Source organism: Salmo trutta, chromosome 10 (genome assembly GCF_901001165.1).
Source record: "Salmo trutta chromosome 10, fSalTru1.1, whole genome shotgun sequence".
In the NCBI taxonomy this organism is placed as follows: Eukaryota; Metazoa; Chordata; class Actinopteri; order Salmoniformes; family Salmonidae; genus Salmo; species Salmo trutta.
The window spans coordinates 4,382,822-4,409,095 of NC_042966.1; the positions used below are offsets into that span (position 1 = coordinate 4,382,822).

Below are 26,274 nucleotides of genomic sequence, written 5' to 3' on the forward strand. Positions count from 1 at the left end.
TCCTAAATATAGCAAATAAGAAAATTAGCGCTAGTGAAAACACATGAAAGCAGGGTTTTTCTTTGCATTGGTCCTTTTGGGCGAAGGCTTGGGAAATGATGTCAGGAGGTGTATGAAAATTGTCTACAATTCTATTCGCTAATCTTCAACTTTGACAACAGGTCCTACCAGACATTCCTATAATAATCAGTCCACAAAGCTTATGATATGAAAATAATATTTTAACAGCATTTCAGAAATTGGAGAAATGACGTAGATTTTATTTTCATTTGACTACAGGGGAAGGTACGAAATGTGATAACGTAATAATTATTAGCTATCAATTGAAAACCAAATTGTTTTCAGTATGTTGATTCAATTACAAAATTGTTGCTTGCTGACATTACTCCATTTGCAGGTGTGAGTCAGGTTCTCCCAGCTTGGGTCAGTTGCAGAGATCTGTTGTGCAGCATTCCTTCACCACACTTTTTTGCGACTTGACATTACATTCCTTTTCAGTAGCACATTTTCTCACCTCACCATCTGAAATTGAAGGCACACACGTTAATGGGGGCCCTAGTGGAAAAATATACAAATGCCCAATCTTTCTGTACAATGTCATAACAAATACATACACAATCAAAAGTACTAAATAATAGGGGGAAATGATTGATAGGAAAGACAGTAGGTGCAGCAGTTAAAGCAGAAATCAGCAGTTGAAACAATAACAAAGCGTTCTCTACTCCCCTGTTTCAGTAAAAAGCTGAGGGATTGGGCTGGAGAAATCTAACCACTCTCAAATTCATAGACAAGAGTTATGGATGCAAGGACTGACCATCCATGATATTCAAATTATCAACCATATTTGGAGGCTTTATAGTGTTTGTTTACATGTGCTTTGTTTACAATCATTGGAGTAAAAATAATCTTATATTTTTAGTTTTGATGGGGTACAACAGTTAAACTAAGCTCATGAGGCATTTATAAATGATATTCTTCGAGAATAAATGGGTACATATCATTCATTTATAAGTCCAAAAATGGATGTAGCAACTGCAGATTGTCCCTTTAAGTAATTGATAAACAAATGAAAAAAAAACTTAAAATAAGATAATTATTATGCCCCACAGTTAGCAGAGCTATGTACATAAATGTACAGTTAGTTAGCTACCGCCTCTTACTTCCTGACTCCAAAGTGGCTCCAGTTGTGTTTTGATTTTTACATTTGTGGCATCATATAGTCTTTTGACTACCAATAGATGCAGTGTAATGTGCTAGAATAACTAAAGCAAAATTAAATATAGCTACAAACGGGGTACTGGCTTATGAGCAGGCTGAAATAGACAGTTGCATGGAAGTATTTTACATCCTCTCTTGTGTACTTGTAACAATTCAAAACACTACATGTACGTTTCAAGTTGCTAAAGTGAAGAGAAGTGAAGCTATTACAGTTTGATTGAGGATGCAATATATATTTTTTACAAGGTTACCATTTTCTCTTCCACATTTTGACTTAGTAGAGGCTGACATGATGAACATACTTTCTGAGTTTCAAGTCAATCAGATGTACTGTTCATGAGAATACAATTTTTGGAGATTTGATTAAAAAAAGTCTAATATGAAGGAAAATCCAATATGATGGAAATCATAGGTATATGATGCAAATGTGTTCCTTAAGCTAAAACACTCATATATCAAGTTTTGGTGTTGTACGTGTAACGGGGCAGCGGGGCTGACCCTTAGATATCTTTTTAGCATTCAAATAAATGCTAACAGTTTTGAGGTTCACAACTGAATTGCTTGCTGTTTCCATGTTTTTTTAAAGATATCAAGACTTGCTTCAGTCGGCATACACCTTCCTACACAGCAAATGTGTGTTAAAATCTCGTTGTTAATGTAAAAAGTGTTCTGAGTGTTATACAGTGCATTCAGAAATTACTCATACCCTTTGACATTTTCCACATTATGTTGTTACAGCCTGATTAAAAAATGGATTAAATCGTTTTTTCCCCTCATCAATCTACACACAGTTCCCCATAATAACAAAGCAAAAACAGGTTTTTAGAATTTTATTCGAATGTATATATATATTTTTTTATATCACAATTACATATGTATTCAGACCCTTTACTCAGTACTTTGTTTAAGCACCTTTGGCAGCGATTACAGCATTGAGTCTTCTTGGGTATGACACTACAAGGTTGGTACACCTGTATTTGGGGAGTTTTTCCATTCTTCTCTGCAGATCCTCTCAAGCTCTGTCAGGTTAGATGGGGAGCGTCGCTGCACAGCTATTTTCAGCTCTCTCCAGAGATGTTCGATCGGGTTCAAGTCCGGACTCTGGCTGGGCAACTCAAGGACATTCTGAGACTTGTCCCGAAGCCACTCCTGCATTGTCTTGGCTGTGTGCTTAGGGTTGTTGTCCTGTTAGAAGGTGAACCTCTGCCCCACTCTGAGGTCCTGAGCACTCTGGAGCAGATTTTCATCAAGGATCTCACTGTACTTTGCTCTGTTCATCTTTGCCTCAATCCTGACTAGTCTCCCAGTCCTTGCCGCAGAAAAGCATCCCCACAGCGTGATGCTACCACCACCATGCTTCACCATAGGGATGGTGCCAGGTTTCCTCCAGACATGACACTTTGCATTCAGGCCAAAGAGTTCAATCTTGGTTTCAGCAGACCAGAGAATCTTGTTTTAGTTCCTCTGCACTAGCAGGATGTTGACATGGATTTTACACAATTCAGCAGTTCTTTCTAATGGACTCTTAACAACCCCAGATTGTACTTGAATTTAATATGCTTCTATTTTGGCGCCGTATCGAAGTTCTTTTTTTTTTTGGCGTCGTATCGAAGTCCTTTATGTGCCTTTTGGCAAACTCCAAGCGGGCTGTCATGTGTCTTTTACTCAGGAGTGGCTTCCGTCTGGCCACTCTACCCTAAAGGCCTGATTGGTGGAGTGCTGCAGAGACGGTTGTCTTTCTTTAAGGTTCTTCCATCTCCACAGAGGAAGCCTGGAGCTCTATCAGAGTGGCCATTGGGTTCTTGGTCACCTCCCTGACCAAGGCCCTTCTCCCCCAATTTCTCAGTTTGGCCAGGCGGCCAGCTGTAAGAAGAGTCTTGGTTGTTCCAAAGTTCTTCCATTTAAGAATGATGGAGGCCACTGTGTTCTTGGGGACCTTCAATACTGCAGAAATGTATTGGTACCCTTCCCTAGATCTGTGCCTTGACACAATCCTGTCTCGGAGCCCATTGACATTTCCTTCGACCTCATGGCTTGGTTTTTGCTCTGACATGCACTGTCAACTGTTTGACGTTATATAGACAGGTGTGTGCCTTTCCAAATCATGTCCAATCAATTGAATTCACCACAGGTGGACTCCAATCAAGTTGTAGATATATCTCAAGGATGATCAATGGAAACAGGATGCACCTGTTTCGAGTCTCATAGGAAAGGGTCTGAATACTTATGTAAATAAGGTATTTCTGTTTTTTAAACCTGTTTTCGCTTAGTCATTATGGGGTATTGTGTGTAGATTGATGAAGAAAAGTGTTTATTTAATCAATTTTAGAATAAAGCTGTAACGTAACAAAATATGGAAAAAGTCAAGGGGTCTGAGTACTTTCCGAATGCACTATCAGTCAAAAGCGGCGGTGGGGCTAAGCCTTAGACTTTGAATGTTTATTACAGTCCCAACTATTGGCCAATCTGTGTTGTTTTTGGTGTCTGGGTAGCGGTGTTGATATACTTTGATATTGGCAAAGTATAATTTATTTTATCAGTTGTGCACTGATATATTGCGACAAAGGTGGAATAATAAGAAAGAAAGAACGAAAGAAGAATTCCATTAAAAACAATTGGTTTGCTTGCAAGTCCTAATAACTTGTTCACTTACAGGCTGGTTTGTGGAAAACAATTCTTTCACAGTGGGTGAAACTGACACCGCACTCCACCTCGGTTATGTCAGTCTGGGTGCAGGTTGGATGGTCTGGATTGATGGTAGTACATTTGTGACACTTCAGTGCCACAGTAGCTGAGTTGGAGAAACAAAGTGAATGTTATTTTCTGTATTTGTGAAAAAAATTATTAGCTTTTGTTCTATAAAATCTTTATGGGCTAGATTTAGCAAGTCCCTGCACTTGAGGAAATATATATTCAAGTAGAGAACAATACAGGTGATAAAGCGAGACATTGTTAAAAGGTGAGACATTTGTGTCTGGTAATCCTGAACTGAATTGTTTTGTGTGATACTGCCAACATGGAATAAACAGAAATAATTATTTAACAAAGGTAATTAGTTGAGGTTTTTAAAAGAGGTACGATCTTAAAGTATAACATTTATATAGCACATTCATGTTAAAGATGCAGTCGAAAGTGTACTGATTGCTCTGATATCAGTTGACCCATTCCCAATAACAATGCTATTCTACTACAACCAATCTAGAAAAATATGTAGAATGTTGTCATGGATCACTTTCAACTCACCACAGAATACTGCTACAAGCACTGTTAAAGCAAGTGTCAGGGATGCCATTGTATTGACCTAAATCAAGCAGAAACTTATAGTTATTGTTAGACATAGATTTCAGAATTTTAAATATAGCAAAAATTATTTCAGCCCACTGTTGCTACACATTCTTTCCTTATGTATTATAATAATACCAAAAAATATGTTTTAAGTAAAATATTAGCTATTGTATGAAGCTGAAAAAGACAGGAAATGTAAAAGCTAATTTGACCTATGCACCAACAAAGGCTTTTCATCATCAGCAGCTTGACTACTGCTAGAGTATTGCAGCTTTATTGGATGGGTGGATTAGGGTTCAAACCTCTCAAACAGCCTAATACAGTACATACTCTTAGAGTAGGTTTACCCTATTTATGTACTTGGTAATGTAAATGTGTTTTTCATGTAAGACATCATCCCATTTCACTCATTTAAACATTATGAGGAGGTTTGCCCGGACAAAGATTAAGCCTAGTCATGGATTAAAAAGCAAGATTATTTATACTCCAGGAAGAGGTGTAATTTGTGTCCTCGAAACCGCTCTTTAACCCTATATTTGACCTAGCTTAAAACATAAGTTTACTCGGATGGGAAATAGACAAAGTAGTGGACAGCGTTTGAACTTATTTTAAAGCTATACATTTTTCATGTTTCTGTTATAAAGAATGGAGTAATGCAACCTTATATTTTGAGTTATGATAGGGTAAGACAGTTATGCTAGAGACGTTTATAAGTTGTAGTACTTAAAGCAGAGGTGGCACCACAGGTTCAAAAGTGGTGTGGCAAAAGTTGTACATGTCTTTCTGGGGCCTGGAGTTTTTCCTGATTTCATCACCTGGTCAGGTAAAACTTTGGGTCCTATTCGTAGGCTAGGACAGGGTCCAACGCAAAAAAAAAATCTTACTGTCATGACCGGACCAGTTGGACAAAAATCTACTGGCCCGAACAGAATTTCTACTGGTGTCACGACTCCCACCGAAGGTGGCGCCCCCTCCTGCTCGGGTGGCGCTCGGCGGTCGTCGTCACCGGCCTACTAGCTGCCACTGATTCCTTTTTGGTTTTCCCCCTTTCTGTTATTGTGTGCACCTGTCCTCAGTTGGGTTGATTAGCGGGGCTATATGAGCTAGCTGGCCCACCTGCTCTTTGTGTGGGATTGTTTCTCTGTTGTTTGCTTGTGTACACGCTGATTGTGTTTTTGCGCTAGTGCGTGGTTTTTGCGCCGACTGTGTTTTCTCCTGTGTTTGGGGCACTTTGTTTTGTGTGCGCTCTCATCGCTGTTTGGGGTGGCTTGTGTTTTCGCCATTTGGCCCATTAAAAGCCACTACCCTGTATCGCTGCTTCCTGCGTTTGATTCCTCTCCCACTACACCCAAGCATTACAACTGGCAAGGACATGGTGTAGTTTTTAATGCATTGGGGTCATGCAGGGCCTCTAGGTTGGCATGCTTTTTCTCTATATGCAGCTATTAATAGGCTATATTTATAATGAATAAATACAAATCATTTGGTGGGTGCTTATATACTAGTGTGTATTAATACGCATGTGTGAATTGGAAACGTGTTTTTTGCATATCACAACTCTCCCTGAGACACCATCGGAGAGTGGGGTCACAGCCAGTGTCCGCCATTATTAATGGCAACCCTGGAGCAATTAGAGTTAAGTGCCTTGCTCAAGGGTACATCAACAGAGTGACAGTTTTCACCTTGTTGGCTAGTGGATTCAAACAAGTAACCTTTTGGTTACTAGCCCAATGCTCTAACCTGCTGCCACCTTTGGTTATTATGAAGCTGTTTAATATAATTTAGCAATGTAAGTCATTACTCTATTCTTTAGAATTGCCTTTTATTAATTGCATTTATTTTTGTTTCTAAATTATGTCATTTACAGAATATTTTTTTTACATCTCAAAATAGGACGCTGCCCCTTTAAGAGAATTTGACCTGGCTACCATATGCTAGACAAGACAAATGCTACAGTGTATTGTTGTGGCTTTCTTTTTGTAGACTATCAACAGCAGCCAGCACATTGCTAGTATGTTCACTATTGAAGGTTTACTTATGTAAATCACTTTCCCCAAAATAAAAATAAAAGCTCAGTGAGCAGATTGATGGGCCCTTCTTTTTGCTCAGGACAGCTTGCATGGGCTGGGTGAAAGTATCAACTTCTGTACTGCTCGAGTGCTCGAGAAGCCACTCGTGGGGGTGTAGTGGTGCTTGAATGAACAGCCAGTCATATTGTTCAAATACAAATAGCATAGCGTTTCCGCATGTAGTCTTCAATGGTTTTCTATAGTAGACTGCCACAGAGCAGGTGAATGTTGAACTGGTACACAAAAATGGACTGAGAACTGGCCCGGTTGGTGCTGCTTGCTTTCTTTGAATGTGGTGAGAAGTATTGGGCAAATGCGGTCTTGCCACATGTTTCCGGCGGCTTCATGAAATGTTTAACTTTTAAATTATTTAAATAAAACACCCATTGATTCTTGAAGAATATAACTCATATTTTAAAAAATCATGAGCTTAGTCCAGTTGTCATACACCATCAGAACCCCACATATTTATTTGTTCAACTCAACTGTTTGAAAACAATGTCATTTTTAACAAACACTGTTTAGCCTCTTAATATGTGGCTCGTTTCAAGAAGCTAGGCACATGTCGCACATCACTACTTCACAGGAGAGGCATTTGAACATAATTTTTTTAATGTTTTATCCAAATCTTTTTTTTTCCATGTGTCTTAATAACAAACTTGTATGCCATCTGTAACTACGAATACAATTGTTTAATTATGAGCCTAGTTGGTTTAGCCACAGAAAAAGCCAGGAACCTTCCCGCTTGCCATGATTAGCTAAGATAATGGATGGGCTGCACATGCCGAGAGATGAGTTTGAATTGATCTGCCATTTAGCACGGGTCTGTCTATAACATGAGCTGCTCAGTATGGGTAGATTATCCTTGCTACTGCAGCTTTTTTATCAAATATAACATTAGCCATGGAGAACTGCAAAAGTGTTGCTACTGCTCTCAACAACATTGCTCCCCTGAATTTAGCAGGCGCTATCGACAAAAATCAGTGGCAAAAAGTTGTGATTGACTACTTTCTGCACATGGTCAGTGTAAACTGGAGTGACTTGACACAACGGGCCGAATAAGCTGTAGCTAGCTATAATGAAAATGGAAAAGACACGCTGCCGTGAAGCATTCATCCATGTATACTGGTAAGAGTCTAGCTACATTTTCAGAAAATACACTGCTCAAAAAAATAAAGGGAACACTTAAACAACACAATGTAACTCCAAGTCAATCACACTTCTGTGAAATGAAACTGTCCACTTAGGAAGCAACACTGATTGACAATAAATTTCACATGCTGTTGTGCAAATGGAATAGACAACAGGTGGAAATTATAGGCAATTAGCAAGACACCCCCAATAAAGGAGTGGTTCTGCAGGTGGTGACCACAGACCACTTCTCAGTTCCTATGCTTCCTGGCTGATGTTTTGGTCACTTTTGAATGCTGGCGGTGCTTTCACTCTAGTGGTAGCATGAGACGGAGTCTACAACCCACACAAGTGGCTCAGGTAGTGCAGCTCATCCAGGATGGCACATCAATGCGAGCTGTGGCAAGAAGGTTTGCTGTGTCTGTCAGCGTAGTGTCCAGAGCATGGAGGCGCTACCAGGAGACAGGCCAGTACATCAGGAGACGTGGAGGAGTCCGTAGGAGGGCAACAACCCAGCAGCAGGACAGCTACCTCCGCCTTTGTGCAAGGAGGAGCAGGAGGAGCACTGCCAGAGCCCTGCAAAATGACGTCCAGCAGGCCACAAATGTGCATGTGTTTGCTCAAACGGTCAGAAACAAACTCCATGAGGGTGGTATGAGGGCCCGACGTCCACAGGTGGGAGTTGTGCTTACAGCCCAACACCGTGCAGGACGTTTGGCATTTGCCAGAGAACACCAAGATTGGCAAATTCGCCACTGGCGCCCTGTGCTCTTCACAGATGAGAGCAGGTTCACACTGAGCACATGTGACAGACGTGACAGAGTCTGGAGACGCCGTGGAGAACGTTCTGCTGCCTGCAACATCCTCCAGCATGACCGGTTTGGCGGTGGGTCAGTCATGGTGTGGGGTGGCATTTCTTTGGGGGGCCGCACAGCCCTCCATGTGCTCACCAGAGGTAGCCTGACTGCCATTAGGTACCGAGATGAGATCCTCAGACCCCTTGTGAGACCATATGCTGGTGCGGTTGGCCCTGGGTTCCTCCTAATGCAAGACAATGCTAGACCTCATGTGGCTGGAGTGTGTCAGCAGTTCCTGCAAGAGGAAGGCATTGATGCTATGGACTGGCCCGCCCGTTCCCCAGACCTGAATCCAATTGAGCACATCTGGGACATCATGTCTCGCTCCATCCACCAACACCACGTTGCACCACAGACTGTCCAGGAGTTGGCGGATGCTTTAGTCCAGGTCTGGGAGGAGATCCCTCAGGAGACCATCCGCCACCTCATCAGGAGCATGCCCAGGCGTTGTAGGGAGGTCATACAGACACGTGGAGGCCACACACACTACTGAGCCTCATTTTGACTTGTTTTAAGGACATTACATCAAAGTTGGATCAGCCTGTAGTGTGGTTTTCCACTTTAATTTTGAGTGTGACTCCAAATCCAGACCTCTATGGGTTGATAAATTGGATTTCCATTGATTATTTTTGTGTGATTTTGTTGTCAGCACATTCAACTATGTAAAGAAAAAAGTATTTAATAAGATTATTTCATTCATTCAGATCTAGGATGTGTTATTTTAGTTTCCTTTATTTTTTGGAGCAGTGTATATGTTCCAAATATTGTCAGAAAGTTTTTTTCATTGTAAGTTAAAGCTCACTGTTAGCTAGCTAGCTAACGTTAGATTGCTAGCACGCTAGATAACGTTACATGCATGATCTGTGTATTAATATTATTTGTATCTCAGAAATCCACTTGCATTGCTAGTTAACATTGAACCTAGTTGGTTAGCTTTAGCTACCTGCAGATTCATACTACAGCATTAAATGCATGGTGGCTAGGTTTGACAATCTGTTTGTATTGTAGCTATGTTTTGGGATTATGGTTCATGTCTCCACTTCGCCAGATGATTACAGTCATCTATTGTATTTCATGAACAAGTGTACATGTCTAGATAATATTGACCCATCCACTTAGCTAGAGGTTACTATTGCATTTCATGCACATGTCCAGACAATAGTGACCCATCCACTTAGCTAGAGGTTACTATTGCATTTCATGAACATGTCCAGACAATAGTGACCCATCCACTTAGCTAGAGGTTACTATTGCATTTCATGAACATGTCCAGACAATAGTGACCCATCCACTTAGCTAGAGGTTGCTATTGCATTTCATGAACATGTCCATACAATAGTGACCCATCCACTTAGCTAGAGGTTACTATTGCATTTCATGAACATGTCCAGACAATAGTGACCCATCCACTTAGCTAGAGGTTACTATTGCATTTCATGAACATGTCCAGACAATAGTGACCCATCCACTTAGCTAGAGGTTACTATTGCATTTCATGAACATGTCCAGACAATAGTGATCCATCCACTTAGATAGATGTGGTGGGGGGTGGTTATAGCATTCTTTCACATGACCCATCAATTTAGACAAGTGTGTCAGGTAAGCATCATCTATTTATTATAAAATATTTTTATCTGGACACTTTCTATTTTTGATATTGCTACTATGCAAACATACAAGTAAACATTTCATTGTACCGTTTACACCTTCGGTATCCTGTGCATGTGACAAATAAACATATATTTTATTTTATATAGTGTGTTTACCAGAGATGGTAATGTGAAGAACAACATGACCTGCACCAAAGTCAGATTTGGATATAGGCCAAGGACTAGATCAAGTGTATTTGTACGTGGAGTTTTTCCTCATTGTAGGCTACTACTTTCAGCACTTTTATTCTTGAAATCTTTGGATGTTTACTGCACTACCTTACTCACTCTGTTTAGCACATGTCCTCACATGTGAATCCTTAAAGAGATGGATGGGGCTAAGGCTTAAGATGGTGTGAATGATGCTGAATAGGTATAGATTAACAAGAGCTCTCCAGTAGGTGTACAAAAATATACAAGGGCCATTTTCTCAAAAGTGGAGTAACAAGTTTATCAACTTTCAAAGCAGAATTACTTTCCCATTGTTCCTCAACTGCAGTGTATGATATACCATTTTGTAGCTCTGAGTCTCTACTTTTATCCAATGTAAAAAACACAATTTCAAATTTTTCAACATAAGACCGAATCGAGGCGGTCGGTCCCATATGGTTAAAATTTTCATTTTGTATCCATAACTCTATCAATGAATTTGAGAATGGTTACATTTCTCTACCCCCAATTATTCAGCTTTTTACCAAAACAGTGGTGGGGTGAGCCTTGTTGTTTTTTGAACTGCATACTGCCCCTTTAAAAACCAATGGGTATATCTCAGGATTAGGAACATAACATATTCCCAGATGGCAGATAGCGTGTGTGTCTTACATGAAAAAACATCTTTACATTATCAAGTACATTAATGGGGTAAACCTACTCTAAGAGTATGTGGCTGTTTAAGAGAACGTTTGTGTCCTAATCAACCCATCCAATGTGAGCACATCTGTTGTTGAAGTACAGTAGATCAATAAGGCTACAGTACTCTAGCAATAGTTGTCACGTCTACTCCCACTCCTCCACTCTGGCATTTGACGTCGCCGGTATACTAACCAGACTCCTTCATTATGCACACCTGGTATCAATCATTACGCGCATCTGCATGTCATCATGACGAGCAGGCACACCTGGACTCCATTACCTAACTTATTACCTCCCATTTATCTGGCATTCTCTTTGGTTCTTTAACCTGTCAGTATTGTTCCTGTGTTTATGCATAGACGCTACTTTAATGTTGTTTCCGTCCATGTTTGTTGTTTTACCTGCACCTGCTTCTCGATTCTCAGCATGTCCGTTACAGAATACTGACTCCAACAATGGAAGCAGCAGGAAAACAGAATATCTCCCAGACGGTGGACGAGCAGGGATACCTTTTACGTCAACACCATGACCAGCTGACACAACTAGGGATGGCTATGGGAGAGGTTCTTCGCAGTGTGCAACGTCTCAACCATACCTGGGAGGCGTTGCCGTCAACTAGCGGAGGATACTCTACAACCAGTCAACCCAGTGAGCCAGCACAACAGCCCATTCAGCAACCCTCTCAGGTCAGCGACGCCCACGGTTATTTCTCTGCTGACTGGGCGGGCGTTGGAATGGGCCACGGCCATCTGGGAGAGAGGAGAGGAAGAGCTAGGTTCATATGAGGGGTTCGTGGCTCTGTTCAAAATAATCTTCGATCATCGCCTGGAGGGCAGAGGGTGTGGTGAGCGCCTACTCCAATTACTGCAGGGGGCCCAGATGGCTGCCGCGTATGCGCTCACTTTCCAGTAGTAGCACTGATGCTACAGTAGTAGCATCAGCATTCAACAGATGGAACGAGCCGGCGCTTCGTACACTATTCAGAAGAGGTCTGCGCGAGAAGGTCCAGACGGAACTGGCCTGTCGGAGACAACCTCTCCTTGGACGCACTCATTGCGATGGCCGTCCGTCTGGATAACCTACTTGGGATGGTTGGTACTATCATCGCTTCTCTCCCTCCCTCAGTGAACACTCTCAATCAGAGCCTGTACCCATGGAGGTAGGGGTCACATGCCTCCCTATGGTGGAGTGATGCAGATGGAAACAGCTAGGGATCTGTCTGTATTGTGGTCAAGGAGAGCTCCAGCAGTGTCCGGCACTTCCTAATCCAGGATCCACAAGAGCAGAGGGACGATCACGTGATCTTCCACCTCCTGGGCCAGGAGTGAGTATTCCATCTTCATCACTTTCTCCGAAACTATTTTTGGTGTCTATCACTCTAGTTGACTGTCCCGCATGTACTGTGCCGCGGTGAACTTTATTGACCAGACCTTTGCCTCCTCTCTTAACGAGGTGTTCGGGGACATGCTCGGATGCCAGGTGGTCGTGTATATTCATGACATTCTGGTCTACTTGGCTACCCTGGAGGATCACATCACTCACACTCGAGCCAATTTCATCAGAAGGCTGTCTCCTTAGGCTACCAAATCAGCCCGCAGAGAGTGAGAATGAACGTAAAGAAGGTAGTTGCGGGCCGGTCATGGCCAGTCCCAACCATCATAAAGGGTTTACAATGTTTTTTGGGGGTTTGCCAACTTCTAGCGCCATTTCATCAGGAACTTAATCTCCGTCGCTGCCCCTCTCACCTCTCTCCTTAAGGGTGGTCCCCGTAGGTTGGTGTGGAGTCCAGCAGCCGACGAGGGACGTTTCACCTCTGCCTTATTGCTCAAACACCCAGATCCCACAATATCCTTTGGTGGGGGCAGTTCTGTCTTAACGACAGGGTAATCCAAAGAAATTGTATCCATGTGCATATTACTCTAAGAAACTGTCCCCTGCAGAGAGGAATTATGACATCAGTGATCGAGAGCTCCTGGCGGTGAAGTTTGCATTAGAGGAGTGGAGACTCTGGCTGGAGGTCGGCAAGGAACCATTCATCATCCTCACCGACCATCGGAACCTGAAGTACATATGGACAGCAAAGAAGCTGATTCCGCGCCAAGCAATTTCTTCACATGGTTCGACTTCAAGCTGACCTATTGCCCAGGTTCAAAAAACAAAGGCCGACGTCCTGTCTTCACGATTCGGCAGAGGGTCCAGAATGCACCTATAATCCCATCCTCCCGAGTAGTTGTTCATGTGGTCTGGGACGTAGATGTGGACATTTGCCAGGACCTGGAGAGGCCCGCACCCACTGTCCTCCTGAGCGCATCTATGTTCCCACGGGATAAGGGATCGGCTGCTGACCTGGGCACAGACCGCTATCGTCGCTGGACATCTAGGTATTTCTCGCACTACCCAATCCATCTCTGAGAAGTACTGGTGGCCCACCTTGGCGCAGGATGTTTCTCGCTACATCAACTATTGTTCCCTATGTGCCCAAATTTCCCCCCGTAACGCTCCAGCAGGGAAACTCCTTCCCGTGCCTCAGCGTCCCTGGTCTCATCTATCCATTGACTTTGTTACTGATCTCCCCGCTGACGGTTTCACCACCATTTTGGTGGTTGTGGATAGATTTACAAAATCCTGTTTAATCGCTCTTTCTGGTCTGCCTACTGCTCTCCAGGTCACTGAGGCACTATTCCAGCAGGTCTTCTGGCATCATGGCCTTCCGGAGGACATCGTCTCTGACCGTGGCCCCCACTTCACGGGTATGGAGAGCCTTTTATGAAGAAGCTCGGGGTCATGGTCAGCCTCACTTCCGGGTATAAGCCTCAGTCCAACAGGCAGGTGGAGAGGATGATCCAGGAGTTGGGGAGGTTCCTGAGGCGTCACTGTCAGGACCGGCAGGGAGATTGGGCTCGATTCCTTCTGTGGGCGGCGTACGCCCAGAACTCGCTACGTCACTCCTCCACTGGGTTGACCACCTTCCAGTGTGTTCTGGGTTTTCAGCCTGTCCTGTTTCCGTGGACCCTGGGCCAGACCAATGCTCCTGCGGTTGATGAGTGGTTCAGGCATACAGAAGTGTGGAGCGACGCTCACGTGAGAATCCAGCGCACCATCCACCGTCAAAAGACGCAGACTGCCACCGCAATGTGACCCCCTCCATGTACCATACTGGGCGATCATGTCTGGCTCTCTCAGGAACCTCCCGCTGCGCCTGCCCTGCAAGAAGCTGAGCCCCCGGTTTGTGGGGCCGTTCAAGGTGCTCCGGTGGGTCAACGAGGTGACGTATAGATTACAGCTTCCCAGAGACTACCGCATCTCACGTTCTTTTCATGTCTCCCTTCTCAGGCCGGTGGTTCTTGGTCCCCTAGCTGATGCTGTCCCCCACGACACCCCCCCCCAAGACATCAAGGGGGGTCCGGCCTATGCCGTCACATCTCCACTGGACTCCCGCCGTCGTGGGGGTCGGCTCCAATATCTGGAGGACATTCTGGATCCCAACATCATCCGGGAGTTCCACCTTCATCTCCTCGTCCTTAGGGCTGTCCCTCTGGTCGGCATCGTCCTACGGCTGGAGCCGCATGTCGGGAGAGGTGTACTGTCACTTCTCCTCCTCTCCGGCGTTCTACGTCGCCGGTATACTAACCACCGGTCCTGGGATCCATCATTGCGCGCACCTGTACATCATGCGGCACACCTGGACTCCATTACCTCCCCTATATCTGGCACTCTCTTAGGTTATTTCCCCAGTCAGTATTGTTCCTGTGTTTATGCGTAGACGCTACTGTTCTGTTGTCTCGTTCCATGTTTTATTAAACGCTTTACCTGCTTCTCGATTCTCAGCGTTTCTGTTACAGTCAAGCTGCTTATGCTGAAAAACCTTGTTAGTGCACAGATCAAATGAGCTTTAAATGTTCTGTATTTTTCGGCTTAAGACAAAAGATAATATTTAATTCAACTTTTTTTTTTTTTCCAGAAAATCATAGTAGGACATATCCTGATACCAAGCATTATTACTGTGCACTATAACTATTTGAAATGGCATAAAACAACATGGCAGCCTAAAGTTGTTGCTTTTCAAAATTTTACAGCCCTTTAACAGTTTAAACTAGACCAAATGGAAATAGGTCTTGCAATTACGTTAATAGTTTATGAACTATATAATGATTTAAATATGCATACATGAGGGGAGCCCTGATATACACAGTCAAGTTAGTTCAGACAGGGAGAAGTAGGTAAGGCCAAATGTAAGATTAGAGCTATTAATGTAGATGTGGGACAGCGAGCCCAAAGAAAGGTTGGTGGACCAAGATTAAAAGGTCTGATGGGTTGCATGGTTACGTCTAGGATATTGTACATTGAACTCCTTAGATCTGGTTGGCAAGCATGTGATTGGTTATGTACACCTGAAGTGTACAGTATGTTTGAAACAGTGATGCATGTGTTTACATTGTTTTAAGTACCGGTATGTGGAAGAGGGGGAAAGATTGTGTAGGGTCATTGAGAAATTTGGGGGTTGGGTGAGGGTTTGTTAGAAGTTAATTTTCTTAGTAGTACAGGATCAGGTATGAGGGTTTACTTTTTCTTAATGTTTATTTAGTCTAAGCTGTGACTGACTACACACTCCAGTACATTAGGTGGCGGCATTTCGGGAAGTGGAATTGTCCCAGAGGAAGAGGGTGCTTCAAGTCACGCGGCTCAGAGCTCAACCTCTGGTGTGCTTTGCTCTCTGGAGCAGGGCGCCGCAAAAAGGGGTGATCATTGGGGTAGCATTGAGTGTAGAGGTGGATCAAATGAAAATAAATATTCCTTATCACGTTTCAGGTATGACCCAGATGCAGACAGTGTCAAAGAAACAAACGTTTATTTCTAATACAGGGGCGGGCAAACGACAGGTCAAAGGCAGGGGTCAGTAATCCAGAGAAGGAGCAAAGGGTCCAGAACCGCAGGCAGTCTCAGGGTCAGGGGTCAATAATCCAGTGAGGTGGGGTAAGGGCAGACAGAACCGGGAAGGACTAGGAAACAGGAGCAAGAAACAGACAGGAGAAGGGTAACAAATGCTGGTAGGTTTCACGAACAAAACTAACTGGCAACAGACAAACAGAGAACACAGGTATAAATACACAGGGGATAATGGTGAAGATGGGTGACACCTGGAGGGAGGTGGAGATAAGCACAAAGACAGGTGAAACAGAATAGGGTGTGACAATTCCTAGTGTTTGTGACGCTCGCCGTTTGGTGAGACGTAGACCCTGTGGCAATGGCGAAACTGAGAATAGCCTGTCTGTCTTGTTGAGTTTTGACACAGAGTTTCTACCTGATAAGGTTAGGGTATATTTACTATTCTGTGAGGCTCTATGTTCCGATTCCGCTTTGCCAAGGATTCGGACACGTTGCAGTATTGTGTAAAAGGGAGATCCCACGATGTGAGAAATGTGCAGGAGGGCATAGTCACAGGGAGTGTACAATTGGGGTAGAGAAAGCATTGTGTTAAATCTGGGGGTGCCCATGCAGCTGGGGATACGAAGTGCCCTGTGAGAGAGAGACGGGTTGAGATTGCCAGAGTTCAAGTGGGGCAGAAAGTTTCCTATGCTGAGGCAGTGAAGACAGTAGAGGATAGCCCAAGGTGAGTAGTCCTTAGAGAGGAAGCCAGAGAGAATGAGTTTTAGTAAGGTTGTATTTCTTGCATTTATAGCCATGGTGATCAACTGCGCTGTACATATGGAGCGGAAATCACAGAAATTAAATTCAAGGGTTCACATACTTTTTCCACTCTGCACTGTGAATGTTTACACGGTGTTCAATAAAGACATGAAAACGTATAATTGTTTGTGTGTTATTAGTTTAAGCAGACTGTGTTTGTCTATTGTTGTGACTTAGGTAAAGATCAGATCAAAATGTATGACTCATTCATGCAGAAATCCAAATATTTCCAAAGGGTTCGCATACTTTTTCTTGCCACTTTATAATCAATAGATGGCAGTTCCCATTCAAGTCAAGACTGGCAGCCATTGCTAGTGTACCCATGAGTTTAACAGTCAAATTGTCAGGGTTAGAGGTTCCAAAACCCTTCTATGGATTATGTCTATAGCCACATCGCAACAAGCTGTTCAACAGATAGCAGGAGCATTAGGAGTGGGGAAAAAGTGCCAGTGCATTAATAAGCACACCAAAGATGGCACTAACAATAAATAATAAGATAAAGATGGCACTTCTAAAAGCCTATTTCACACCATAGCCTGCTGAATTTGCAAGATAACTTTTATTTAATTTTGATTGTCACAAATGAAAAGGTAGCACTGACTCGCCTATGGATTGATGTTTTAGCATTGTCTCGAGTCCCAAGAGGCGCAATAGCTCCTCTTCAATCTCAGGAGGCTGAAGAAATTTGGCTTGTCACCCAAAACCCTGACTAACTGCACAACGCATCACCGAGGTCAAACTACCTGCCCTCCATGACACCTATATATATATTTTTTTTTATTTCAACTTTATTTAACCAGGTAGGCCAGTTGAGAACAAGTTCTCATTTACAACTGCAACCTGGCCAAGATAGAGCAGAGCAGTGTGACACAAACAACACAGAGTTACACATGAGATAAACAAACATACAGTCAATAATACAATAGAAAAGTCTATACACAGCGATGTCACAGGAAGGCAAAAAAGATAATCAAAGACAACAACCACCCGTGCCACTGCCTGTTCACACCGCTACCATCCAGAAGGTACAGGTGCTTCAAAGCTGGGGACGAGAGACTGAAGAACAGCTTGTATCTCAAGGCCATCAGACTGCTAAACAGCAATCACTAACTCATTGAGGCTGCTGCCTACATGGAGACCCAATCACTGGCTACTTTAACAAATAGATCACTAGTCACTTTAAACAATGGCACTTTAAATAATGCCAATTTAATATGTTTACATATCTTACATTACTCATATCATATGCGTATACTGTATTTTATACCATCTATTGCACGTTGCCTATGCCGCTCAGCCATCGCTCATCCATTTATATGTACATATTCTCATTCACCCCTTTTAGATTTGTGTGTATTAGGTGGTTGTTGGGGAATTGTTAGATTACTTGTTAGATATTACTGCACTGTCAGAACCAAAAGCACAAGCATATCGCTGCACTCGCATTAACATCTGCTAACCATGTGTATGGGACAGGGACAGTGGAGGATGATATACTGGTTTGAACCCAGTGTGGGATAGGGACAGTGGAGGAAGATATACTGGTTTGAACCCAGTGTGGGACAGGGGCAGTGGAGGATGATATACTGGTTTGAGACCAGTGTGGGACAGGGACAGTGGAGGATGATATACTGGTTTGAACCCAGTGTGGGACAGGGACAGTGGAGGATGATATACTGGTTTGAACCCAGTGTGGGATAGGGACAGTGGAGGATGATATACTGGTTTGAACCCAGTGTGGGACAGGGACAGTGGAGGATGATATACTGGTTTGAACCCAGTGTGGGACAGGGACAGTGGAGGAAGATATACTGGTTTGAACCCAGTGTGGGACAGGGACAGTGGAGGAAGATATACTGGTTTGAGACCAGTGTGGGACAGGGGCAGTGGAGGATGATATACTGGTTTGAGACCAGTGTGGGACAGGGACAGGGGAGGAAGATATACTGGTTTGAGACCAGTGTGGGACAGGGACAGTGGGGGATGATATACTGGTTTGAGACCAGTGTGGGACAGGGACAGTGGAGGATGATATACTGGTTTGAACCCAGTGTGGGATAGGGACAGGGGAGGAAGATATACTGGTTTGAGACCAGTGTGGGACAGGGACAGTGGAGGAAGATATACTGGTTTGAGACCAGTGTGGGACAGGGGCAGTGGAGGATGATATACTGGTTTGAGACCAGTGTGGGACAGGGACAGTGGAGGATGATATACTGGTTTGAACCCAGTGTGGGACAGGGACAGTGGAGGAAGATATACTGGTTTGAACCCAGTGTGGGACAGGGACAGTGGAGGAAGATATACTGGTTTGAGACCAGTGTGGGACAGGGACAGTGGAGGATGATATACTGGTTTGAACCCAGTGTGGGACAGGGACAGTGGAGGATGATATACTGGTTTGAACCCAGTGTGGGACTGGGACAGTGGAGGATGATATACTGGTTTGAACCCAGTGTGGGACAGGGACAGTGGAGGATGATATACTGGTTTGAACCCAGTGTGGGATAGGGACAGTGCGGAAGATATACTGGTTTGAACCCAGTGTGGGACAGGGACAGTGGAGGATGATATACTGGTTTGAGACCAGTGTGGGACAGGGACAGTGAAGGAAGATATACTGGTTTGCATTAGCACTAGTTTAATCAGGTGTGTCAGCTGTGGCTGGGGAAAAAGTGTGACACCGATGAGGCCCCTGAGTACCACGATGAGGATGACCAAAAGAAGATGGAATCAACAGACTCGACACAAGATCAAGTGTGATCTTATACAACATGTTTCCCAAACTCGATCCTGGCCAAAGAGTAACAAATACTGCTACAATCAAGGTAAGAATAGACATAGCCATAACGTTCTACTTATACTTGATAAAACTGTCACGGCATTATGCTATTATGTCATTTCAGAGAATTGTTTTAATTAGCTATTGTAGCTAACTAGCTAGCTACATAAGGTGGAGAGGTTGGTTAGATTCAACAAATGTAATGTTTGTAGCTGATCTGAGCTCATGCCTGTTAGATAGTTCATCTGCTTTGAATGTAATTGTGACTATGGCTGAGATAATTTAATAAAATAATTATGTTGAGGGTTAATGTTGTCAAGATACGATGAGTTAGCTAGCCAGCTAGCATACTTGTGCCATAAGTGGGCTGCTCGGACGAGACGTGAACCCAGGAGCCTGGCTAGCAAGCTAGTTAGATAGCTAACAACTGACATTACAACATAAACTAACAAAACAGATACAATTTCAATAATGTAAGCTATCTGGCTTGAATTCAATTTTGAATGTGGTTTAGATGAATGTGGCTGAGAACAAAAATATTATATCCCGACAGCGTCAATGTTGTCGGGATATAAGTAACGTTATCTAGCTAAAAACTTGTGTAGCAAGCTACTGTTGCTAGGAGAGGAGAGAGTGGCTAGGTTTCAGTTTTGCTTCACAGCTTGGTACATAGACCTTTTAGATTTCCAATGAAGGTATGCTGCATTTCTCAATTTGAATTTGACTGCATGATCTGTAATCCTAATTCTGTCTATCTTTTTCTGATTCTCCTTCAACAAAAATGAAATATTAGCCTGTTAGCCCCAATGTAATTTAGTTAGCTTACCTTCATTCTTTGCTGTAAAAGATAACAGAACAAATATTGTTTTTAATTACATCAACAACACCTTTCTCAGATATTCAAAAGGAAGGCACTTCTGTTATGTCATCTTTTTCTGTAATTTGAGTGTCACTGTTGACAATTTAGTGGATTTTCTTAAATGTCATTGTAGAGATTTTCTATACATCCTTCAAGAAAGAAAATGAGGGAGTGGATCGCGGCACCATCAGCTTGCCATTTCAGGAATAGAGTTCTCAAACGCTGTGCCACATTACGTTCCGTAATATGGAATATTGACTGAGAAATTATAAGGGCGAAAAACTCTCTTTAACATACATTGCTAAAGTTACGTCTATAATAATACAATTGTTTAGCCAACATTTGATAAGACTTGCATCTTAAAGGAGATAAGGAGATGTCACATATTTTCCAATCGCAAATAGCCCTAAACATCCATACTTTTTTGGATAAATAAGATAAATAAATAAATAAATAAATAAACATACATACATACATACATACATACATACATACATACATACATACATACATACAATATGCTTAACAGACATCAAAATTACAACATACATTTCATGGATTATGATAAGATAAAGTAGTATTAAGCTATTTCAAAGCCACATTCTTCAAAACATTTACATTATAACAATACTTAACAACACTAAAACAATACTAACATTTTACATGCTATATCAAACATTTTTCAAAAAAATGTACTAAGTTTGATAAGACTTTTAAGTACCTTCAATACTCTTAAATGTCAAGAAAAGTCCAAAAAGGTTTTTATACAGAGGAAAGTGAACTCTTACCTCTCTGACTACTTGAATGTATGGTTCAAAAGCAACCATCTCCTTCATTTATATATGACATCTGAGCCTCACCCCAGACATCCCTTTCAGCCAATAGTCATCTCACATGTATCATATATTTGCTTTGGCCTCCAATTCCATGGTGTTGTGCATGTGATTTAAAGCCACAATCTGGATTTTATTTCAGCCTAATGGCAACCCCTGAGGTATGGGGCGGAATATGTGTATATGTAACCACTGTGTATGAAATTATAAGTTCTAGACTATGGTAAAGTATTTTTGGTATATGCTCCAGGAGACTATTAAACAGCTATTTTCTCACTCGAATTGTGTTAAACTCCCTCAAACAAACCAAAACCCCCTCTCTCATTCAGTCAGTTTTTTCATGTGAAGTGCGACTTCTTGTTTGGTTTGACAGTTTTTTTATTAAAAGGTGCTTCTTTGCTACTTCATTGTGAATATAATTTTTCTCAACAATTAACAATCAACAATGTTTATTAACAATCATTATCTGTTTCTCTCAGCCCTGGGCTAATGGTACCATTCCTCGAATATTGCGCATTTGATCCAACCTTCACATTATTTAGGGTCTTTGGCAGCCGGCTTTGTACACATCTCATTTCTTGTTTGGGTTGGTCACCTGTTGTTCTGCTTTTCCTGTGCACTTTCTCAATGTAGAAGAAGAGCTCCTGGCTAAAGTTGCATGACGTGGCTTCTTTGTCCCATTCTCTCGTCTTAGTATTGTTACCAGATCTTTGAAGCTGTTGGCAAGCATTAGTGTGTATGTGGCAGCGGCGGCCCGCCCATTAGGGCGTTAGGGTCGGTGACCTACTTGTGATAAAAATAAAGAAATAATTGTTATAATAAAAAAAATATATATATATGCACTACCAGTCAAAAGTTTGGACACACCTACTCATTACAGGGTTTTTCTTTATTTTTACTATTTTTTATATTGTACAATAATAGTGAAGACATCAAAACTATGAAATAACACATATGGAATCACTTTGTAACCAAAAAAGTGTTAAACAAATCAAAATATATGTTATATTTGAGATTCTTCAAAGTAGCCACCATTAGCCTTGATGACAGCTTTGCATACTCTTGGCATTCTCTCAACCAGCTTCATGAGGTAGTCAACTGGAATTCATTTAAATTAACAAGTGTGCCTTGTTAAAAGTTAATTTGTGGAATTGATTTCATTCTTAATGCTTTTGAACCAATCAGTTGTGTTGTGACAATGTAGGGGTAGTATACAGAAGATAGCCCTATTTGGTAAAAGACCAAGTCCATATTATGGCAAGAACAGCTCAAATAAGCAAAGAGAAACTGCGTTCCGTCATTACTTTAAGACATGAAGGTCAGTCATTGCGGAAAATTACAAGAACTTTGAAAGTTTCTTCAAGTGCAGTCGCAAAATCCATCAAGCGCTATGATGAAACTGGCTCTCATGAGGACAGACACAGGAAAGGAAGACCCAGAGTTACCTCTGCTGCAGAGGATAAGATCATTAGAGCTACCAGCCTCAGAAATTGCAGCCCAAATAAATACTTCACAAAGTTCAAGTGACAGACATATCTCAACATCAAATTTCAGAGGAGACTGAATCAGGCCTTCATGGTTGAATTGCTGCAAAGGAACCACTACTAAAGGACACTAATAAGAAGAAGAGACTTGCTTGGGCCAAGAAACAAGCAATGGACATTAGATTGGTGAAAATCTGTCCCTTAGTCTAATGAGTCCAAATTTGAGATTTTTGCTTCCAACCGCCATGTCTTTGTGAGACGCTGAGTAGGTGAATGAATGGATGATCTCCGCATGTGTGGTTCCCACCGTGAAGCATGGATGAGGAGGTGTGATGGTGAAACTATCATTTGTTTTTCAACAGGCAGTGACTCAACACACCTCCAGTCTGTGTTAGGGCTATTTGACCAAGAAGAGTGTGGAAGAGAGTGCTGCATCAGGTGACCTGGCCTCCACAATCACCAAACCTCAACCCAATTGAGATGGTTTATGATGAGTTGGACTGCAGGGTGAAGGAAAAGCAGCCACCAAGTCCTCCTTCAATACTGTTGGAAAAGCATTCTAGGTGAAACTGGTTGAGAGAGCACAAGAGCGTGCAAAGCTGTCAAGGCAAAGGGTGGCTACTTTGAAAAATCTAAAATATATTTAGATTTGTTTAACACTTTTTTGGTTCCTACATGATGTGTTATTTCATAGTTTTGATGTGTTCACTATATATAAAACAATGTAGAAAATAGTCAAAATAAAGAAAACCCTGGAATGAGTAGGTGTGTCCAAACTTGACTGGTACTGTATATAAATATAGAATTCATGGATTATGTTTAAAATGCTAATAAAAGTGTGGTCAATGTGTCCATTTTACTGTTCAAAAAGTATATTGTTAAAAAATCTCTGTTAATTTACCTACACTCAAAGAAATGCTGGGTTAAAAACAACCAATCGCTAGTTAAATGATGGACAGAACACACGTTAAATGATGGACAGAACGCACATTAGGTTATTTTTACCCAGCCAGTTGGATCATTTAGTTGGGTTGTTGTCTTTGAAGACTGGAGGCGTGGCTTAGTAGGGGATTTTAGCTAGTTCTTTATGGCCACCCGTGAGAGTAAATATCATCCCGGGTTAATCTGTTCTGTTGAATTGTCATCAAATGTTAATGGTTTAGCGCTGACACTTTTTTAACTTTGAGGACATTTGTAACAAGATTATGAGTTCCCAAAGTGCCTATGCATATTCCAATGGTGGGAGAATTATTAAATAATGCTATTACATTTATATTAAAATATGTAACGTTTAAAAATATTGATGGAAATTTGCAGTGTACGAATATAACATGATGAACAGGAATGACATTCACACTCAAAGGTGGCAAAAAATAACTATATCAAATTTCAATCAATCAATCACATTTATTTATAAAGCCCTTCTTACATCAGTTGATGTTACAAAGTGCTGTACAGAAACCCAGCCTAAAACCCCAAACAGCAAGCAATGCAGGTGTAGAAGCACGGTGGCTATGAAAAACTCTCTAGAAAGGCCGGAACCTAGGAAGAAACCTAGAGAGGACCCAGGCTCTGAGGGGTGGCCAGTCCTTTTCTGGCTGTGCCGGGTGGAGATTATAACAGAACATGGCCAAGATGTTCAAATGTTCATAGATGACCAACAGGTTCAAATAATAATAATCACAGTGGTTGTAGAGGGTGCAACAGGTCAGCACCTCAGGAGTAAATGTCAGTTGGCTTTTTCAGAGTATCTCTACCGCTTCTGCTGTCTCTGGAGAGTTGAAAACAGCAGATCTGGGACAAGGTAGCACGTCCGGTGAAGAGGTCAGGGTTCCATAGCCGCAGGCAGAACAGTTGAAACTGGAGCAGCAGCACGACCAGGTGGACTGGGGACAGCAAGGAGTCATCAGGCCAGGTAGTCCTGAGGCATGGTCCTAGGGCTCAGGTCCTCGAGAGAGAGAGAGAGAGAGAGAGAGAGAGAGAGAGAGAGAGAGAGAGAGAGAGAGAGAGAGAGAGAGAGAGAGAGAAAAAAGTGAGAGAGAGAATTAGAGAAATCATACTTAAATTCACACAGGACACCGGATAAGACAGGAGAAATACACCAGATATAACAGACTGACCCTAGCCCCCCGACACATAAACTATTACAGCATAAATACTGGAGGCTGAGACAGGAGGGGACAACCCGGACAGGAAGATCACGTCATTGACTCAACCCACTCAAGTGGCACACCCCTCCTGGGGACGGCATGGAAGAGCCAGTAAGCCAGTGACGCAGAGAATCCCAGTGGAGAGAGGGGAACCGGCCAGGCCGAGATAGCAAGGGCGGTTTGTTGCTCCAGTGCCTTTCCGTTCACCTTCACACTCCTGGGCCAGTCTACACTCAATCATAGGACCTACTGAAGAGATGAGTCTTCAATAAAGACTTAAAGGTTGAGACCAAGTCTGCGTCTCTCACATGGATAGGCAGACCATTCCATAAAAATTAAGCTCTATAGGAGAAAGCCCTGCCTCCAGCTGTTTGCTTAGACATTCTAGGGACAGTAATGTATATGAAAGCCACGCCCCCAATAGGACACGCCTCTAATAGGCCACACTTCTAGAAAATTACCTATGGATTACGTTTCAGAAATGTGTTTTAGCCATGTCAAACATAGATGTTTTTTACATTTCTAAATAATAATGTTATGTAATTCAGGTTCATGTTCTGTTGTATTGTTGTATTGTCATCACATGTTGAGGTTGTGCACTAACATTTTGGTGGCGTTTGCCCTTGTCCTGCCGGCATAGAAACTGTGGCAGGTTCTGAAGAAGTGGCCCCATTTCCCGCACAGGTTACAGAAGAGTGGAGGTACAGTCTGAGATGGGAAGGTTGTCTTTACAGATGGCTGTGCAGGCTGCAGCCAGATGGCCCAGTTGGCCTCAGTTCCTGCACAGTTTGGGCATGCCGTAGTAGCGGATAGAGCCTCTGTTGTTTCCCAGCGTGATGGTGCTGGGGAGGTGTTGGACTCCTCCTACTCTGGTTGGGTCTGGTCTTAACATTACTAGCAATTTTTGTGACCCAGTCCAGAAGTTGTCTTCCTCCAGGACCCTGCTGGCCGCTGATTTGAGGGTTGCCCACCTGCTTAACCGAACTTGTATGTTGTAATCATGGATGCATTCGTTTTGAAACTGTACTCTAACTACCTTGGATTCTCAAAATCAAATCAAATCAAAGTGTATTTGTCACATGCGCCGAATACAACAGGTGTAGTAGACCTTACAGTGAAATGCTTACTTAAAAGCTCTAACCAATAGTGCAAAAAAGGTATTAGGTGAACAATAGGTAAGTAAAGAAATAAAACAACAGTAAAAGACAGGCTATTGTAACACCTGTCTTCAGAAATGGACCAAGGCGCAGCGGGAATGTGGATACTCATAGTTTTAATTCAAAAAAGGAGTAAAGCATCCACAGGGAAAACAATAAACGATACTCACGAAGACAGGAACAGTTTTGCAGGCACACAACACGCAGTGCAAAAACAACTACCCACAACCCCAAAGAAAAACACACACTCCTATATAGGA

At 42.5% G+C, this 26,274-nt stretch overlaps 1 protein-coding gene across 1 annotated transcript; it reads right to left on the bottom strand.

Moving 5' to 3' along the window:
- Positions 1–239: 239 nt before the first annotated feature.
- Positions 240–21,187, bottom strand: LOC115200977 (lymphocyte antigen 6D-like). The gene is made up of 5 exons (XM_029764148.1): positions 21,179–21,187; positions 20,358–20,369; positions 4,462–4,519; positions 3,872–4,009; positions 240–522 (listed from the first exon to the last, which is right to left on the bottom strand). The coding sequence occupies exons 2-5, from the start codon at positions 20,361–20,363 to the stop codon at positions 425–427; spliced, it is 300 nt and encodes a 99-aa protein (XP_029620008.1). The 5' UTR covers positions 20,364–20,369; positions 21,179–21,187; the 3' UTR covers positions 240–424.
- Positions 21,188–26,274: the final 5,087 nt, after the last annotated feature.

Excerpts from the sequence above, each read along its gene's own strand:
- LOC115200977 (XM_029764148.1), bottom strand. Across the intron at positions 4,010-4,461 it reads GCTTGTAGCAGTATTCTGTG|CTACTGTGGCACTGAAGTGT; the intron begins GTGAGTTGAAAG and ends TCTCCAACTCAG. Across the intron at positions 523-3,871 it reads TGTTTTCCACAAACCAGCCT|ATGGTGAGGTGAGAAAATGT; the intron begins GTAAGTGAACAA and ends CTTCAATTTCAG.